The 19,693-nt window shown below is 39.0% G+C and overlaps 1 protein-coding gene across 1 annotated transcript in view; it reads left to right on the top strand.

Moving 5' to 3' along the window:
* PLD5 (phospholipase D family member 5) overlaps positions 1 to 19,466 on the top strand; it is a gene marked incomplete at both ends in the record, with an annotated part of 403,511 nt that extends 384,045 nt beyond the window's left edge. The window contains 5 exons of the mRNA XM_081298272.1: positions 602 to 799; positions 5,426 to 5,562; positions 10,426 to 10,594; positions 14,751 to 14,865; positions 19,210 to 19,466. Coding sequence (XP_081154398.1) covers positions 602 to 799; positions 5,426 to 5,562; positions 10,426 to 10,594; positions 14,751 to 14,865; positions 19,210 to 19,466 — 876 coding nt within the window. The remainder of the gene's footprint in view (positions 1 to 601; positions 800 to 5,425; positions 5,563 to 10,425; positions 10,595 to 14,750; positions 14,866 to 19,209) is intronic.
* Between the last annotated feature and the right edge of the window lie 227 nt (positions 19,467 to 19,693).

Here is a 19,693-nt window from a genome sequence, read left to right as displayed (position 1 = left end):
GGCTTGTGCAATGTTAATAAGAATGATAATTGCAACCTTTATATTCTAACCTCCTTATGTGTATTAACCATCTTAAATCTCATAACAACTATATGAAATAAGTACTTCATCTCCACTTTATAGAATAAGACACCAACATCCACAGATTACTAGATTGTCCAAAGTCACACAACTATAACATTGTGAAGTAACATCCTAAGTCCAGGCATTGCAACTCCAGAATCCATGATTCTAACCATTATGTTAGATTGCAATTAACAGTAACCCTATGTCTTGCTGCACAATTTAAGGATCTATACTCCCAAAAATAGTGTCAAGAAAACAAATCTGAAGAGCCAATATGAAAAATATAGATAGATGTGGGGAAATTATCTGTAAAGCCCAAATGCAAAAGGCACCCCAAAGTTCTACTTAATTACGTCAGCATTTTGATAACATATCTCTTCTATATACCATAAAGTAACAACAGCTATATACTTCTGTGTAACAACAAATGCAAGAAAAAAAGATGTCACTGCTTCTGCATTTGTAGGCCATTTTTATCTGAAAATAACACCATCAGGTACACATGGCATTGATGCTTTCAATTTTAATTTCACAGATGAAAGAGCTTGGTGTCATCTTCTACAACTGCAGCTGCCTGGTCCTAGATTTACAAAGGATATTTGCTTTATATAGTTCATTAAAATTCAAAAGCAGAGTACCTCAGACCTGGTCCAAGAGGCTCTATGGAGTCTACGACAATGAAAAGAAATTGCAACTTCAGCTGAACGACACCAAATCTCAAGCATTTGTGTCGGTGAGTTGTCTGCCTTCTTTCTCCCCCGCTTCCCTCTCTTTCTTCCTCTAAAGCCTCTTTATTAAGTGTGAATGTTTCAGTGTGATCTTACATTGAACAAAAAAGAATTAGATTAGTTCTATTGCATCCCTCGAGGAGTTCAAATGTGTCCTCTCGTATCCTCTGTCACATGCTGTCCCCAGTAATAACAATAACACATCTTAATAATCATTCCTGGTTTCTGATACTTTGGGTTGCCTGATTTGGTACCCACAGTCATTCCATAAGGTAGACATGCAATTGTGAGTATTCTACAAATAAAGATGTCAACACATGGGAAGTCCATTTTGGTCTTTTGACACTAAAGCTGATTAGCCTGTTTTCCATGCCCTGTTTAAATTATTTTTAGATGTTTTATCAGAAGAACTTTTTTTTACACCAAACACATTCACATTTATTTTCTTTCTTTTAAGCAAATGACAAACACCCAGTTTACCAGCTTTTTTAAATGTAAGTTTAACATTACATATTTAAACAATTGTCAAAACTTTACTAAGTTGCCAGCATTCATGCACAACTAGAAAACATCCTCAAATTTATATTAAACCAGAAATGTCTTACCATTAATGCATTAATAACTTTCATTACTAAATACTGAAAAAAAAGATTACTACTATAGAAGGCTCATCCTGGCACTCAAGATGTATGAACATCTCTATTTTTAAATATTGTTTAATTATTCTTTAATAATTAATTATTTTATCTTGTTTAGAGGAATGCTTATCAAATACTTTCTTTTTTCAAATTAAGGGGTTTTTTGTTTTTTGGGTTTTTTAAATAGAGTTGCAAGGGTTCTTTCTACATTCTGGATACAAGGCCCTTATCACATACATGACTTACAAATATTTTCTCCCATTCTGTGGCTTGTCTTTTTATGTTTAATTACATTTTAATGGAACTATTCTACAAATAGAGTATAAGGCTTAAAAAACAGGAAACTATGATGAAATAATTAAAAAATCTGCTAAAGTCTTTAAAAGACAAGTATTGAGTGACTATTCAAAATAAATTACATGCTATTATGTAAGGCACCTATAGGTCTATGACAGAAACCTTAATTAACCTAGAAACAAAATATATCACTAGTTCTTGACTGGTAAGAGATTATCACAGAACTGAAATATAGAATAAGATTTATAATTTCCCTCTTCTACTTTACCATGGAATAAAGGGAGACCCCCCAAGTCAGACTCCGAAAATTCATTCAGGAGTGCTAAGAGGGAAACTTAACAGCCTTCTCTCTAGTTACAGTTGGAACGTTAATTTCCTATACCAAAGCAGTAGATCTTCTTTTATGTTGTTATTTATTCATTTATACCCTGAGCAAACACTTTAAAGACAGTAGTACTGTCTATAAAGGTAGAGGACCCTGGAACATGCCTAGAACACACAGGGAAGTACCACCAGCACCCAGGTGCAAGGGGACTGATGTGAATAATCATTCCTCCCCTTCCTGAACACATGGAGTACTTTCCAAGTTCTGGACATTGTGTTAAGCAGTGGGAGCATGGGAAACATTGAGGCAGGTAAATGCTAGTGAAGATATGTTTAAATGAGTTTGGAAATACCTAGAATAAAGAAACTCTAACTAGAAGTAGAGGTCGGGGGTTGGACAGACCTCCAACATTTATTAATTTATGAAATACTTGCACACTTATTCCACAGATATTTACTGAGCAAAGGTGCAAGAGATAGAGCATTAAGCAGCTCACGAGTTAGAGTACAAACACAAAGACAAATGAATGCAGTGCCAGGCAACCTGTGCCAGAGTGAAGCTCCACAAAGCAGGGTCATACCTTCATCACAGTTATATATCATGTGCCCAGACCAGAGCCTGAAACACAGCAGGCAGTTAAGAAGATCTGTTGATTGAATGAAAACAAGCATAGAAGAGGGGTACAGCAGGTGAACCAGTGAGAAAGTTGTGTTATTGTTATTAACTCCACGAAAAAACATAAATTCAGGGTGTAAGAGACAGGCCTAGCGCATAAGTGCTGGAATCTGGGTCTGGCCTGTATCACCAAAGCTTTTACTCTTTTCTATATAGATTAATGACACTATATCCAAACTTGTAAGATGACAGCAAACGTAGAGAGACCACCAACAACTCTGCCTAAATTTGTTTCTCTCTGAAAACAAAATCCAGTTTGGAATTATGTGATACAATTCAGAAAGTTCTTAACTGAAAAAGAGAGGGTGCTTGGACACATTTCAGAGTTAGCCCAGGAGCCTGTCCAGAGATGAGATCCTCAGCTTCTTCATAACAACCTGAAACATGTTTAAAGCAAACCCAAAGGGCTGAGAAAATTAAATAATATGCATATTTAATTTTAGCGGATAGGAGAATGAATAAAAGACAGTCCTTGAATTCAGTCTAGAAACAGTCCAGCTGAGGAGGGGAAGCAAATGCAAGTAATTATAATATAAATTTGATTATGATAAATAAGAAGTAAATTCCAGAGGTGACTGGTGGTGATCGTTGCAATAGCAACGTGAATGCACAGGGTGCCCTTGACGTTAGAAATGGCCAAGATGGTAAAAAAAGAAAAAGAAATATATAGGATGGGAACATAGAGATGGGAGAAGCAACCACTGGTTGAGGATCTAAAAGAAAGTTTCAATGGAGGTAATATTTGAGTTGAATTTGAACTGAGCCAATAGGACGTGGGTAGCCAACACTAAGGAAGGATGTCCGCTGGAGAGACCAGCTGAGCAAATGCCCAGAGGCAGAGAAGATGAGGACACAGGCATGAGCTGATGGTTAATTCAGTTTTGGGGACACAGACTGCACAGTAGCCAGCAAATAAGGGAGACAGAGCAACAGCTATGGACACATCCCTCCCTATGAGTTTAGACTGGACTCCCCAAGACCAGAAGTCAGTTTATCCAGAGAGTGACATGTGTTTGTTAAACATCATGGAGGCAAGGCAATACACTAGGAGGTATCACAAACCCCCTGCAAACAGTATGAGTGCCTGAATGAAGGAAATGACCATCAGGAAGAAGAGGGAGGGACTGACCGACACCAGAAACACTGCAGAAGCAGTACCCATCTGTCTGTCTGGGTAACAGATCGACTCTTTCTGTATCTCTGTAGGACTAGCATTGTTATGTTTTGGTTGTTTGTGTCTTTGTTGTTGTTAAAATTTGGAAGCTCAGCCTCATTCCAAAAGAAAAAATAATTTTAATAATCGAAAGCAGACTATCACCTGCCAAGAGGACTTTCTGAATAGGGATGCCTGGGGTTAGGGGGTGACCTTCGACCTGCTCGTTTCTTACCCCCTTACTTCATCTCAAGTGGGCATCCATTCCAGACACTTCATTTCATGAACCTGTGAGCTGGGACAGGGATTCTGACCAATGCAGTGTAAAGAACTGTACCACAAGTGACCTGGGACTCTGATTGCCCAACACTGCTATTTATTCCAGGCAGTTTCAGGAACATTTATTCAGCCTTTAGGTATAACCACTCCTTGCAATATTTGTGCACCGAGACTTGTCAAAGAAAAGAACTAAAAGGAACACTATTTTCAATCCCCACCAGTGGAAAAATAATGGGGAAAAAAACTACATTTCCACCCTCCCTTACCATAGCAACATCATATTTTTATAAGATGGAAACTTCAGGCAACATGAGAAAAATACCTGAAGCATAATTTGCCTCTTTTCTCATTTTGCTGAAGTCTGGCAGAATATCCTTTCTCTCTGACTCTCCTGATGGATTTGGGCATCTTAATAACTCACCCAGATTTTTCCTGTAGGATTATTGATGGTCCCTTCTCAACAATCAACATCCCTGCCTCTTCCTGATTCAATGAAAGATTCAGGTGAAAATAAATAAATAAACACCAAGATCTTTAGATTTTTGTGTCTTGAATATTTTCATGGCTACTTCACCTTTCAAATGAAATGACTTCTGGAATAAATTGCTTGTTATATGTATATGTAAGTTTATATGGCAACACTTGAGGAAATTCACAACTTATCTGTGATGGAGAGGTATTCCAGAATCACATAAGATTGGAGCTGGAGTGTGCCTCCAAAACGTGTAGATGTCTGTATTTAAAAGTGAAAATTGTCTACTAAACTAGACATAAAGGACAGGCAGGAGACCCATCCTATCTCTCCTTTATCTCTCTGTGTCTCAACTTTCATAAGGCTGAGAATATTTTTGTCTAATCTGATCAAGAAGCAGTAAATAGCCAGGCATGGTAGTGCATACCTGTAATCCCAGTGACTAGGAAGGCTGAGTTAGGAGGATTGCAAGTTCAAGGCCAGCCTCGGCTATTTAGACAGACAATAAACAACTCTATTTTGAGACCCTGTTTCAAATAATAATAATAATAATAATAAGATAAAAAGGTCTGGGAATGCAGCTCAGTGATAGAGCACCCCAGGTTTAAATCCCCAGTACTAAAAAGGAAAAATCAGGGGTTGGGGGTGGGTGGGGAGAAAAGGCAGTAGCAGAAGAAGAAGCAGAAAGTAGGTTTGCAAAAATTTAGTTTGAAGCTACCCATTAAAGCAAATAAAGAAATCCTCAGATGCCAACCATTAATGCTCTGAAATTTGGGGGTTTTGTCTTCACAGAATTCTCCCAAACTTTTTTGTCCTAAAAACAGAAGTTTTGACATAGATGCCATCTACAGCGTGATAGATGACGCCAAACAGTACGTGTACATTGCTGTCATGGACTACCTGCCTATCTCCAGCACAAGCACCAAAAGGTCAGTGAGTATCCACCTTCTAGTTATAACCCAGTTTTTCGAAGCCAGCCATTAAATGAAGGATCACAGGATAAACCAGCCTGCACATGGAAACACTATCACATTGCATTAGGAAGAGCACACTGTTCAGATATGCCTGGTGTGCATTTGCAGTTCACCCACAGATACATCTCCTCCCCAAATATTAGAGATCAGGGTCTTAACTGAGCACTGTAAAGCATGCCTCTAATCCCAGCTACTTGGGAGACTGAGACAAGGGGATTTCAAGTTCAAGGTCAGTAACATAAAGAGGCCCAAGCAACTTAGCGAGACCCTGTCTCAAAAATAAAATAAAAAGGGCTGGTGATGAGGCACAATGTGGCTAAGCACCTCTGGGTTCGATTCCCAGTACCAAAAAAAAAAAAAAAAAATGGGGAGTGGTACTAGGTTCTGGCCATGCATAAATAGCTCAGTAGTTTACATTATTGGCATGAAAGCAATTTCAGAAAGTTTAGGTAGTTCTCACTTTGAAAATTAAAATACAAAGTAATAAAATGAAATAAAATAAAACAAAGACTAGGAGTTCAGCTCAGTGGTAGAGCATTTACCTAACATGCATGAGACATTTGATTCAATACTCACCACTGCAACAACAAATTTTAAAAATAGACTATTATTTGGAAAAATTTATTTTAACATTATTCATGAGGATGTACCAAAGGATGTGCTGAATATAACTGAGTAGTCTTGCCAGATTTTCCTTAAAGGAGATATTTCTTTCTTATATTCAGAGCAATCTTCATTAAATGCTTAATGTTCATGTATCTTCTCAATGTAAAGGAGAAGGAAATTAAAAATATATATGTTCCCAGTCAATGCTTCTCTCTGGGAAAGAAACAGAACATCTTTAAAATGTAGTATTTTAAAAATTAATTCATCATTCTTTCAGCATGCAAATACTTGAAATAAATTCAGAGACAGAAATTATTTTTTTTCTTTACAAAAGCCTTTGCATGTATATATGCATAACCATGCCCAGGTACTCCCATTCTCCCATTTTTGTTTTCTCACTGTAAATGTAGAGATTCAGGTGCTTGTCAGTGTTCTGAATAATTAGTTTAACCCAGGAAATCTTTTCAAAATGCACTTTTGGGGAGTGAAACCAAAGACATTTTTAATTTGGAAAATTATAATTTCAAAATAACCATTTACTGAGGTTAAATGATTAAGTATGCCCTATATTGCTTGAATATTTTTCATATTGCCAACCCCACATATGCATAATATGTAACTTCTTTATGCAAATTACTACAGAATTGCAGTCTTCCAGAAAATGATCACTCCTGATGACAGTCAGAGGAGAAGCATTTTAATCTGCAAGACGCACATGATTAAGACACTTTTACTATAAAATATTGTGTGTCCTTTGAACATTCATGGATTCCCCCTTGCACACACGCACTTTCACGTATTTTTTATCCCTCCTTTTTATTAAAAATTTTCTTTCTGTTGTTTATTTGATTTTTAGTTCAGTTCTGGATGTCAGTTTCATTTTGGAAGGACATTGAAACGAATAGGTTTTGCATAATTTTTCCTATTATGAAAAAGGAGAATAAGGCAAATTCATGGATTTCTGTTTTAGGCTAGGAAGATGCATGATCAGATTGACAAAACCTTTGTTCCATGAAGACCCATAAACAAAACTGGAATCCTTCATGGTCAAGGGAAAAAGAATTATGAAGTACTTAAAGGAAAAGAAATTAAAAGAATGTTAAAGAACTGAAGCCTACCTGAAATTTTGCATTTTGGTTATTAATCTAACATTTCAGATGTTATTCAGAGAATACTTCTTTTATTATATTTTTAAAATTTCAAAACAAAAGGTGTTTTTAACTTTCTAAACAAAAGGTCATTGAAAAAAGTAAGCAGTTCATATATCCAGGTTATAATGAAAGTCTTCTCAGTCAAATGAATGATATTTTTTAAAAGGTCAGATTGGCTACTCATGTTTATATAGTACTGGAAAAGTTTTTCAGGAGTCAATTAAACTTCACTGAACAAGTAAATACTATCAGATTTTATTGTGTTTATGAAATTAATCAATATCTTAAAGATTTTTTTAGTCTACACACTGCCAATATCCAAATGAAAAAGAAAAAAATTCATACACTCCCAAATTAGAAATGATTGTCAGCCTGTGGAAAAAAACAAACACCATAGTTTAGTGTCAGTTTTAGAATTTCTAATTTTCAACGTAGTAGGAAGTGAATGGAACAGTGATGTATGACTAAGAAAATACTGTAGTTAAAAAATCAGAAGCCCTGGGGCTAGGGTTGTGGCTCAGCAGTAGAGCACTTGCCTTGAAGTTGTGAGGCACTGGGTTCAATCCTTAGCACCACCTAAATATAAATAAATAAACAAAATCAAAGTACTGTGTCCGTGTACAACTTAAAACAATATATAAAATTTAAAAAAAAAAAAAATCAGAAGCCCAGCTCCACCTCGTCCTGCTATAGCAATCAAGCTGCCTTCCTTCAGTCAATTCACGTAATTATTTAGGTCTCAGTTTGGGGTTGTTCATGATTTATTTCTTCAGTTACTTGGAATGCATCTTTCAGAAGGAAACTGGTCAATGTGTGTAGGACTAATAAAAATGTAACCTGATTAGTCTTTGAGTTCAATAGTCTTCTCTTCCCACAGTTTCACTTTCTATAGCTTCAGTTACCTGGAAATAGGAAAGGGAAAGTTCCAGAAATAAACAATTCAGAAATTTTAAATAGCTTTATTATAGTAAATTGCTATCATTGTTCTATTGTTAATTAATATTGTTAATGTTTTATTTTACTTAATTTATACATTTTATTTTACACAGGATATATATGTAGAGGGGAAAAAACCACAGTATATATACACAACTTGTGGTTTCAGGCATCGACTAGAGTCTCGAAATGGTTCACTCATGGATACAAAGGAATGACTGTATTAATATCTTTCATTTATTAATATCTGTTTTTTTAACAAATATTTATATAGCACCGTGTACTTGTGGTTAAAGCATGAACAGCATATGGTCACAGAAGTTCCATCTGAAAGGGGCAGATAAACATAGATTATCTTATTAGAATGCAAAGGTACAGATGGAGCAATAGGTGTGTGTAACAAATATTAGAGCCACTCCATGAAAGAACATCTATGGTACAGTTCCTGGGTTAAAGGAAGCTTACAGGAGGACCTGCTATCTGAGTTGCATTTCAAATTATTCATGAACATTTGTGAAAAGTATAAGAAATGGAATTTTCCAAATGAAAGGGACAACTTGAGTGAGCAAAGTTTCAGATGGAGGAAATAAGCCTAGAAAATTCAGTACTAGATCACAGAGCCCAAGGCAAGGTGGTGAGAGATCAAACTGGAGAGGAAGCAGGGATCAGGAACTAGGGGGCCCCATCTATTGGTGAGTATTGTGAGTTTGGAGAGCCTCTTCTGTGTTTTAATCCAAGGAAAAAATGACCAGATGCGTTTTTACATGGGTCATTTTGGTGGTCATGGAGGAGGTACTTGACAGGGATAAGACTGGAGGCAGAAATACCAACTTGAAGCACAAGACTGAGATAATTTTTTCCAGTAGGACTCAGTTTTGTGGGTATAGAAGCAGACAAAAAGAAAATCACAGCACTTACCCATGATTTAAGTTTTAGTCATAAGGGAGAGGAAGGTGGAAGGGCAAGTGCTATGCAGATTATCAGACCTGGAATGAGACTGGGCAGGCAAGAGACACAGGGAAGAGCTGAAGGACAGGAGTCATTGGAGGGATCCTAGGGCTGCAGCCCACACAAGGTCAAAGAGCAGGTTTTATGCAATTGGAAGAGCAGGGGACTTGAAGGGCAGGAGGCTGGCATCCGATACAAAGAGAAGACGTGTGAAGAAGCAGTGATCATGACACAGACAAGCTAAGGTTCTGAATAATTTATCATGAGTCCAAACAATGGATTGGCCCAGAATTAGGACAAGATTTGAATGAGTAAACAAAGCCCTACAAATGCAGAGGAGATAAAGTATGCAAGTCATGGTCCTTAAGATAGGGAAGTTGTTTGGTTTTCACGGGAGAATTAAATGACAATTCTGGAAGTGACATTGGCAGGAACCGAGGAGGTAGAGCAGGAAGCTGTCCTCGCAGTTGAAACCAAGTGATTAGGTGGTAGGGGGAAAATACTTGGCGGGTCTTTAAGAGAAGCTGTGGCCTTTGAGAAGAATCAGGGCATCCTTAACCCTAAAGGCAGAGGGCTAAGGATTCAAGGAAGAGGTTGAGGCTGTAAAGAAACTGATTGTCTGATGGAAGAATCCAAATGTACAGCCCAGAGGTGGGAGGTAGAGGAGTCCTGGGAGGCTTGGCCGGGAGAGGTGATGCCAAGGACACCCTGGAAATAAAAGTGTGAAAAAGCTCAGATAATAATCAGAGCAGAAATTCATATGGAGACAGTTACCCAAGAAGAGGTCAGAGGGGCATTTGGGGACAGAGGAGCTGCTCGAGCCTCTTAACTGAAATTGTGTTGAAAAACTGATTCTTAGTGCACATATGTGTGGTGGGTACGATGATGGAAGTCTGCAGTGGTGGTCATTCTGTCTGCACCCTAGGCCCATGCAGTCCAGGTGCTGGTGGTGAGAGATCTTCTTTTAGGCAGGAGCTGATCCCAGTCAAGCTTCATTTCTTTGTGCCTAACCCAAAAGACTTGCATTTTTTTTTCAACCTATCCTACAAGGCTTTTTGTTTACTACAGAATAATGATCAGAGAGTAATTGAAGTGTTTTCTATATAGTACAGTCAATTTTCTTCCCCAAACTAATTTATTTTCTTTATTTTTATCTATATGCATATTACTTATACAGGACTTACTGGCCAGACCTGGATGGAAAAATAAGAGAAGCATTAGTTTTACGAAGTGTTAAAGTTCGACTTCTTATAAGCTTCTGGAAGGAAACTGATCCCCTCACATTTAACTTTATCTCATCTCTTAAAGCTATTTGCACAGAAATAGCCAACTGCAGTTTGAAAGTTGTAAGTATTATATTGACTGTGCTATTAAATAGGTTGTATTCCCTTTGCATGTCTGTGAAAGCTGTGAGCATACACGTGCACATAGGCTTCCAGTAAGAACAGGAGAGTAAAGACTACTTCAGAGGGTAGGAAGTTATTTTTCAAAACAATCACACATAAAACACAGACAGTGGACCCAAATTTCCTCTGTCTAGCCTTCTTCAAACACACTTTTGTTGCAACCTCTCTGTTTTGTTTGAACTGCTTCATTCACCTACTGTGCTTACCTGCACAATTGTGACCACTAGAGCATTGGAACATGCTCTAACAAAGACCCCCCAGTCCCAGTGTTTCCCCAGCTTGGGCTTCCACACTTGTTTCCTGGTCACCTGGGCCACATGCTATTCCATTTCTGGAAACCTTGAAGGAAGCAAGTTTGGAAATTGGTGGTACTCTAAATGTGCTAACTCTCCAGCTCATCTTTGACTTTCTCCATCCTCCACACAGGACCTTTGTACATACTATGCCCTCTGCCCATAACACTCTTCTCCATGCTTCACCTGACAAATAGCCACTAACCCTTTGGGTCTCAGCTTTGTCTGGCCCTCTGTGTAATCATTCAATACATGTGTGCTGAGCCCAATTTCTGTAGCAGGCCCTTTTCTAGGTAGTTAGGCTGTGTTCCTCTTGGTATAGAGGAACTCAGGATGACAAGGGCTTTACAATATCACTTTGACATGTAGCTTCTGACCTTCACTACCTCAATCAAGAGAAGTGAGAGGCTGAAAGACCATGAAGAAGACTTTACGGGTCAGATCTAGAAGTGGTCTGCATTCCACTGCCCAGACACCACACACATGGGAGACAAGGGAGGCTTGTGAGTGTGTTCAGAAGGATAGCTTTGTTCCCAAGAGAACAGAACAGATCTGTGAATCACCATGGTCTGAAGTTCTGGGTACCCACTATCTATTACACTTTTCCCACACGGAGAACCCTCATCCCTCTGTGAGGGAGAAATGCAAAGTTTCATCCAGTCACTGCACAAATCTCTGTTCAACTAGTTTTTGTAAACTGAGGCAGCCATACCTATGTCTCTGGGTTCACAAATCAGAGTAAGTATTGCAAATTGAAACAAGTCTGTGGTTACCCCCATGGAAGTTTCCCAGGTCAGATTTGCAAATAAATGAAATAACCAGGAACTGGATCAGAGCACCAGTGTAGTTTGGAATCAGATATCACAGATCTGAGAAGTTGCTATGTAGTCCCCAGAAACCTGGCAGAGACACTGGAGGATAGAGTTTAAACCTTTCCAAAGACAAGGGGATGCTTAGGATTATTTCAGCCCAGGAACAGCATCTTCCAGGTAATTGAAGTGACATAAAGGTCCCCGGGGGGTGATCAAGCAAGACTAGGAACAGGTGTCTACTTCACCATCATATTCCCAGTGCCCAGCATGATGCCTGGCACAGTATTCCAATATGTGTCGAATGAGTGAAAGTATGAATGAATAAAGTCAAAGAATGGAGCTAGCAAAGGCAGAGGGACAAGAAAGTTTCTCTAAGATACTGAGAGAGAGGGAGCCGAGTCCAGAGCAAGGCCCAAATCCAAGGTGTGGTTAGCCACTTTCTGTGGACTCCGATGCCCAGGGAATCATTGCGGTATAAGAGCACTACTGCCACACTAAAAAGGTCTAGCAGGAGCAGAAAGGAGGGCATCTGGGCCTTGGGCACACTTTGAGGTATATTTTGCTTTCATGTCCTGCAACTTCCCTGTGCCCATGTCAGAGGTCCCACCTGCCAACTACTTCCTGACCCCATATCACACCTGCTAAGGCCCCTGCAGTTGAAATCTCCCAGGGGTGTGAAATGTTGAGTGCTCTCATTGAAGACTTGGAAGAAATTCCAAGGAAAGTAGAACGCCTCCATCATCGTAACCTCTGCAGTACTTCATCAATTTCATTTTTTTGAACACAGATGGTCACATTTCTTGAATAGGCCAAATATTAAAAGCTCACCGTTGGCCATTTTATTAAATAGAGGTCATGTATTTCTAAGCTCAAGACAAACCAAGGTGGGAAGGAAGCTTAAGGCTCCAATATCTAGAACACAGATGGCTGATGAGCTCTTCCAAGGAAAAGTAGGCATTGGACTCTTGCATGCGGCATATCTACAGGAGCCTTGGAGCTTTGCTTAGACACAGGGCTTGGGAACTGGACAGGAAACTCTGTCCTTGGAGGAATGGGCACCTTACACCCCTGATATGGGTTTGTACCCACAAGGAGATCACAGAAAGAGACTGCAACTCACAGGATTGTTCCAGTTAGCTGAGTATTTATTTTTTAATGAATTAACTAATCAATTTTGAAATGACTTTGCTGTCTCTTACAACATTTGATGGTATCTAATAATGTCAGTGAATTTCTGACTGATTTCTGCTGTCATGTTGGTCTCTCGGATAAATCTGTCTCTCCTCTTTTGGGACATCATCAACTTTCTAGAGAAAATGGGTTCTTGCTAAAGCCTCAAGCTGTGACTCCATCCTTGACTTAACTTAGGATATGTATTTTACTCCTTTTCAAGTTGATTGATTTGAATTCAATCAATTCTTGATTCTACAATAGTATCTTTCTCAGAAGGAAACAGTCTATGCATGGACATATTGATAGAATGTCCAGGCAAGCTGACTGCTGGTTGTTACCCACAATACTAACATGACTTTGTGAGTATATAACTGTGACCTGGGAGCATTCTCAAGTTATTAAGTCAGTTTGACGACTCCACAAACCAGCAAATTTTGTGGAAGACAGGAACTGGGGAAATAAGGTGAACTAGGGCATTCTCCATGCCCTGGGAGAATGTTCCTCTGTGTTGTGAAATAGGCATTATTTGGATGGTAGATTTTGCTGTGTGCACCATGGATCTCAAGGGTTTTGCAAACAAACAAACAAACAAAAAAAACAGACTGGAAGGGACATTGATGATCACCGAGGTCACCTCTTTCCCAAGCTGGGGCATAGGCTAGGAAGACCAACTCTCATTATTTCCCCAAGCCAAATTTAAACACTTAACATTTTGAAACTATACTATGTCTCCCTTTTTAGGTATTATGTCATTTTTCTCTCTCTCTCTCTTCTTTCCTTCCAATACACATGATCTCACACCTGTAAGACATCCTAGAAAAAAATCCATGGTGAGGCTGGGGATGTAGCTAAGTGGCAGAGCACTTGCCTAGCATGCACAAAGCCCTGGGTTCAATCACCAGCAACACACACACACACACACACACACACACACACACACACACACACACAGAATTTCTTGCCATTATGAAAATGTTTGTTTTCTAATGTACAGACCTGAGACTTTCACTGTTAATGGGTGTGAGCTCAACCACCAGAGTCCCAGGAGCTCAATCACAGTCAAAACTTTATCCACACTCGTATATCTAAAAAAAAAAAAAAAAAAAAAAAAAAAATTCAAAAGAAAAAAAAACACTTTATCCAACACGTGGCAAATTCAACAGTCTCAGGAGTGCCTACTTTGATCTTTCCTGCTCTGAGCCCACGTTCTCCTTGTTCCTCCATCTTTGGCCTTGGTTGAAGTGCAAACCTGCTTTTTAGGTCATGGTGAAGTTGAAAGTCAAGACTCGTTGTTTGCAATTATGGTTTGCATGGCTTGAGTCACCCACTGAATGAGCTTGTAGACTTAGGTGTGTAGATGGAAAGTATTTGTTCCCGTGGCAAACTCTCTTGTGACCTTTATGAATCCCCAAGTTAATCAGCTAGTCCTTGACATAATGCATGCAAAGTGTAAGAATACTCATTCAGTTCTTTGGCATGCTTGACAGAAAGGTCCCTGAGGCATGCTTCAAATGCCAGTGCACCCTGGTGAATAAGACAAAGAGAATTAAACAACCTTCTGGCCCTCACCCTGTTGAAAGAATGAATTTTGTAGCTTAAAAGTGTTAATTATAGACCAAGTGGAGCATGCTAATTTTCTCTCTTGTTGCCTATATAAATTCGAGAATAAAAATAGCTTCCTCTATACAAAGTAACGAGTGTATGGTTTTAATAACCCAATATGAGGTCTATTGTTGACATTTAGATAATTCGCTCCTTTGCCTGTTTGAACAGACCGAAAACATTCTCTATTCACCTGATTTTTTTTTCTCCTTACAGAAATTTTTTGATCTGGAAAGAGAGAATGCTTGTGCAACAAAAGAACAAAAGAATCACACCTTTCCTAAATTAAATCGTAACAAGTACATGGTGACAGATGGAGCAGCTTATATTGGTAGGTGTCAGGGCTAGGAAGCTCCTCAGAGATTGCCCACGAAGTGCTGGTTCAACTGGACCTCAGTGGTGGTCCATGGTGAAAAAGCAGCACCTGGGAGCCATGGCTGATGACTAGGGGGCCCTGGTGGTCAGGAAATAGAAGGGTGAGGGAGAAGAGCTCCTCTGCCCAAATGTCTCCTCTGAGACCTGATTCTTGTACTAGGATATCATGGAAGATGTCTTTACATCTTGCTTTGCAGAAATTCTCTGGGCCACCTGCCTCATTTTATAGACAAGAAGGCAAATGGCTCACAAAGACCATGGCTGGCACCAAAACAAGCACCACAGCACCACAAGCCAGTCAACCGTGGGTCATGGGGAGGCAAGCACTGTAATTGTTCAGCGCCAGAACTTATACTATCTGAGACACAATACCACCCAGCCATTTTCTAAATGTCTAACATCAGATAATTTCTTTGAACTCTCTAAATCCCAGTTTTTCTTATCTGTAAAATGGGGCTAATGGCAGTTTCTACTGAGATAATATATACAAAGTGCCTGGCACAAATATAAAATACAATTAATATTAGCTATTAGTATTAAGATAATAAAGTCCCAGATGCATAAACCCATTTGTTGGTGGAATTATTTCCTAACATATCAAGTTTATTCTAATTTTCTGTGCTGTGCATGAGCCCTACGTGGTCCCTTCACTGGAAACATCACAGGTAGAGTTGAAATTATCCGTACAGAGTAGGCACATAAATCCAAAATAGCCATGTGGTTATTACATGACATAGACAAAGTGGTGGTCTCAAAACAGAAAAGAAAAATATGTTTGTGAGAATATAGGAACATGAAGTTCATATTAATTATTTTTTCCAAATTCAGTGGATGAATAAAAAAAGTATAGTCTTAATTTTAAAAAGCACTTTATATGATTTGATTCTCTTAGCAACATCATCAATAAGGTGACTTTTATCTTCTACATTTCAGAAATTAGAACACTTGGGCTGTGAGACATGAAATGTCTGAGTTATGCAGGTGCAGGGGAAAGGGGCTAGAATCCAGACCACACAGCCCCCTTGGCCATGTAGAGGTTTACTAACCCCTGGATCAGTGTGAAGATGCTCTTTTACCATTTTTAATAGTTATAGCATCATTTTATTAAAATGGATTATTAGAACATCTTCTGTAACATAAGCATATTATTTGATCCCTCCTGTTCCTCTTGAGATTAAAAAATGTGATTATTTGGATTTCCTCATGTTTATCAGCTTAGGACGAATAATATGAAATCAGCTTCCTTTTAAGCAAGTGACAAAAAGCAAACTCAAAATTGTTTACTAAATAACAGGAAATTTGGGGACAACTATTTGGAAATCCAGGGATGGAATCAAATTCAGACACAGTGGGATTTAGAGATCTAAATCAGGACATTTCACTTGTGAGCTTTACTTAAAGCAAGGTGTTGTGGGCACCTTCTGTAGTAATTTGTAGTAATATTCAAATGCTGTTTTGATAAGTTAAGTATTTTGGAATCAGACAACCCATATTTTAATTCTAACACTGATACAAGATGGAAGATGGTAAAAAGTCACATGATCTTCCATCTCCTTATTTGTGAAATGGTGATTATAGCATTCACCCTTTGGTTTGGCATGAGCATTAAGTGAGCTAATATACGAATAGCTCCTAACATGTCTCTCTAATCTATCTAGATCCTTAATAAATATTGATTCTCTGCTCTCTCAGTATTCTTCCCTAAGGCATTTTTAAATGACTTTGTATTCTTAGGCCTTGAGGCCTTAGACTTAAGGAGTAAAATGAAAAAAAAAAAAAAAAAAGAAAGACCCACCTTCCAGGATTCCAAGAGGTGCCACATGCAAAAGGGTGTTGGTATGTTTGGGGGCTTCATAGGGCAGTGCAAGGACCAAAAGATGAAATTGTAATGAGACAGCTAAGTACCTTCTCCCAGCAGCCTCTCCCACAGATGGCTGCAGGGATTGGACCAAGGTTATCCAAGGACACATGAGCTCAGCATCTTATTCAGTAAGTATTTCTACAGTGAGACCTGAATTGCTACTGAGGGAATGGAAGACCAGTCTTGACATTTAAGGTCTCCATTCCCTTTATGGAACTAGCTCTTAACCAAAAAGGAGAACAAAACCATGAGCTTAGTTCATACCAGGGATGGTGGTCACTTATAAACAAATTTTTGTGAGTCTTCACACGGCTCAATATTTTTTAGAGAGAATACTTCTTATTTGTCATACCATAGAGAGCTCATGGAACCTGGAGACCTGGGTGCATCACTGATTAGTCATGGGACATTGGGCAAATTTATTCCCTCCTTTGAGCCTCCTTCTTCTCCTTTGTAAAGTCAGTGTAAATCTTACCAATCATAAAATAAACATAAATATCAAGTACAGTGCTTTGTTCATAGTAGGCACTCAATAAATGATTAGTCCCTCCATCCTTAGACTCCCTTCATTCCTGGCCTCATTCCTAGTCTCTCCCCTTAATGTTCCAATGCCCTAACTATCCACAAGTTATCTCTGTCCACAAAATGTCATCCTCTCTTTGGGGTCTGGCTCTCTTGTTCTAAGTAAATTTCAGTGCATCTCTCATTATTCAATGGAATGCTCCTTTCTTGACCCATGTAGCCAGAGTTAGAAACTCCTTCTGTCCTGTGCTGATGGCATTGTGTGCATTATTCTCTCCTAGTATTACATATTCTCTGTATTATAACTATTGTGTTTCCCTCCTGGACTCCTTGAAGGCAAGGATGCCATTTTCACCTTTATATTAGCAGCTCCTAATATGGGACCTGTTAGCCTAATGTCACATAAGGGCACTCAACAAGTATTCATTGGATGAAGAACAAAGAAGAGTAAAGGGGGAAAAAATGGTGCTGTGCCCTCTTGAGGAGAAACCTTTGTTCTGCTGTGCCGCAGTCCGGCTGCAGCAAAATAACCAGGGGGTGATGAACAACTTGTGTAGATCGATACAGCAGGAGTGGGAGCCGTTTATTGTAGGACCAGAGGGGTATTTATACATTCCACACAGCTTATCTAATTAACATAAACTAGATACAGCAGTCAACCAATGAGAAATCTCCACACTTAATGGCTCACTGGCGCCACCACACAAACCACTCCCCCTGGCAAAATACCAGGCACCATCCAGACTTGTTTACAGACTCTAACATTTGCCGGGCGCCATCCTGACTTGTTTACAGATCTTAACACTGCTGGAAACCTCTTTGCATTTGATACCAAAGAAGAGACTCACTTGGGCGTTATGAGTTGTCCAGTCCTCTAATCTGCTTCCACCTTGCAAATAAATGGCATAGAGATTATTACCCTCTCTTAGAGTCCAGCCTTACCGGATCCCTCAAAATTCAGATGCTGAATTCCTAACCTCCAGTATGCCAGAATGTCACCATAGTTAGAGATAAAGTCTTTACAGAGATAATCAAGTTAAAATTTAGACCCTTCAGGTGAGCACTAATCTAATCTGACTGTTGTCCTTATAAAAAGGAGAAATTTGGAAACCAAAACGCAAAGAGGGAAGAGATATAAGGAGAAAAGAGCTAGCTACAAGCCAAGGAGAGAGGTCTGGAGTGGGTCCTTCCCTCAGCCCATGGAAGGAACCAATTTTGCTGGCACATTGATTATGTCTCCAGAACTGTGAGAAAAGAGATTTGTCGTTTCACCCACGGAGTGTATGGTACACTGTGAATCCAGCTCTAGAAAACGAATACACTGGTTAACGTCAGGCAGTCATACATGGGAGCTTGTTCTCAAAACAACTGCCTGGATTCCTGGGCCAAAGTGACCAATACTAGACCCAGGAAATTATTTACATCCCAATAGAGGAACATTTGTGTGCTCAGGAACCAGTACTTCCCCAGCATCAGCGTTTTCTTTGATGCAAAAGTTTTTCAGCATTATGCTTGTACATATGGATTAGAGGGTGTCTCTTTGAGAAGGTAGTAATTGTTCACAGGATTTTTAAGTGTATTCCTATATATTTCAAATGTTGCCATATTTAGTGCGTCTTGTGAATGTCAATAAGAAATAACATTTACAAAAAGGAACAGCAGATTCCTTGTTTTGAGTTTCAACTTGAGCAAAGCTGAAGGAAATGCCAAGATAATATGCAAATATTAATATGCCATATGTAAGGCTTCTTGGATTTTTTTTTTGAAGCTGTCAACACAATTCAGGTTCCCTGTCATTATTCCTGGGTGTTTATTTTATAATTTTTTAAAATAGAATCAGCTCTGTATTTCATTATATTGGGACTATGCCCCCAGTGGATCCTAACTCCTCACCATTATTTCTTTGTTGGTTTGCAGGAAATTTTGACTGGGTAGGGAATGATTTTACCCAGAATGCTGGCACAGGCCTTGTTATCAATCAGGCAGATGTGCGGAACAACAGAAGCATCATTAAGCAACTTAAAGATGTGTTTGAAAGGGACTGGTATTCACCTTACGCCAAAACCTTACAGCCAACCAAACAGCCGAACTGTTCAAGCCTCTTCAAGCTCTCACACCCCTCCAACAAAACTGCCACACACAATACCAGCGGGAAGGAGCCCTTGAGCGCATAGCAGAGTGAACAACAATAGTTCTGTACTTCATATTTATACATAAAGGACTCGAGGAGAGAAAGACAATTTAATATGTCTTTTTTTTTAGGGGGAAAAAAAAGCACACTTATAAAAAAAAAATGTTCTCTGAACGACGTGTACTCTCTAGCTAACAGTATCTTAGCACCATGTATACTAAAATCAAGACTTTTGTATTTGTTACTTCTGACCGAGAATGTCCTTCTGGC

The sequence above is a fragment of the Spermophilus citellus genome (genome assembly GCF_964194105.1).
Source record: "Spermophilus citellus genome assembly, chromosome: 6".
Taxonomy (NCBI): domain Eukaryota; kingdom Metazoa; phylum Chordata; class Mammalia; order Rodentia; family Sciuridae; genus Spermophilus; species Spermophilus citellus.
Note: the sequence above shows the minus strand (reverse complement) of the source record. Positions and strands in the feature narration are given on the sequence as shown.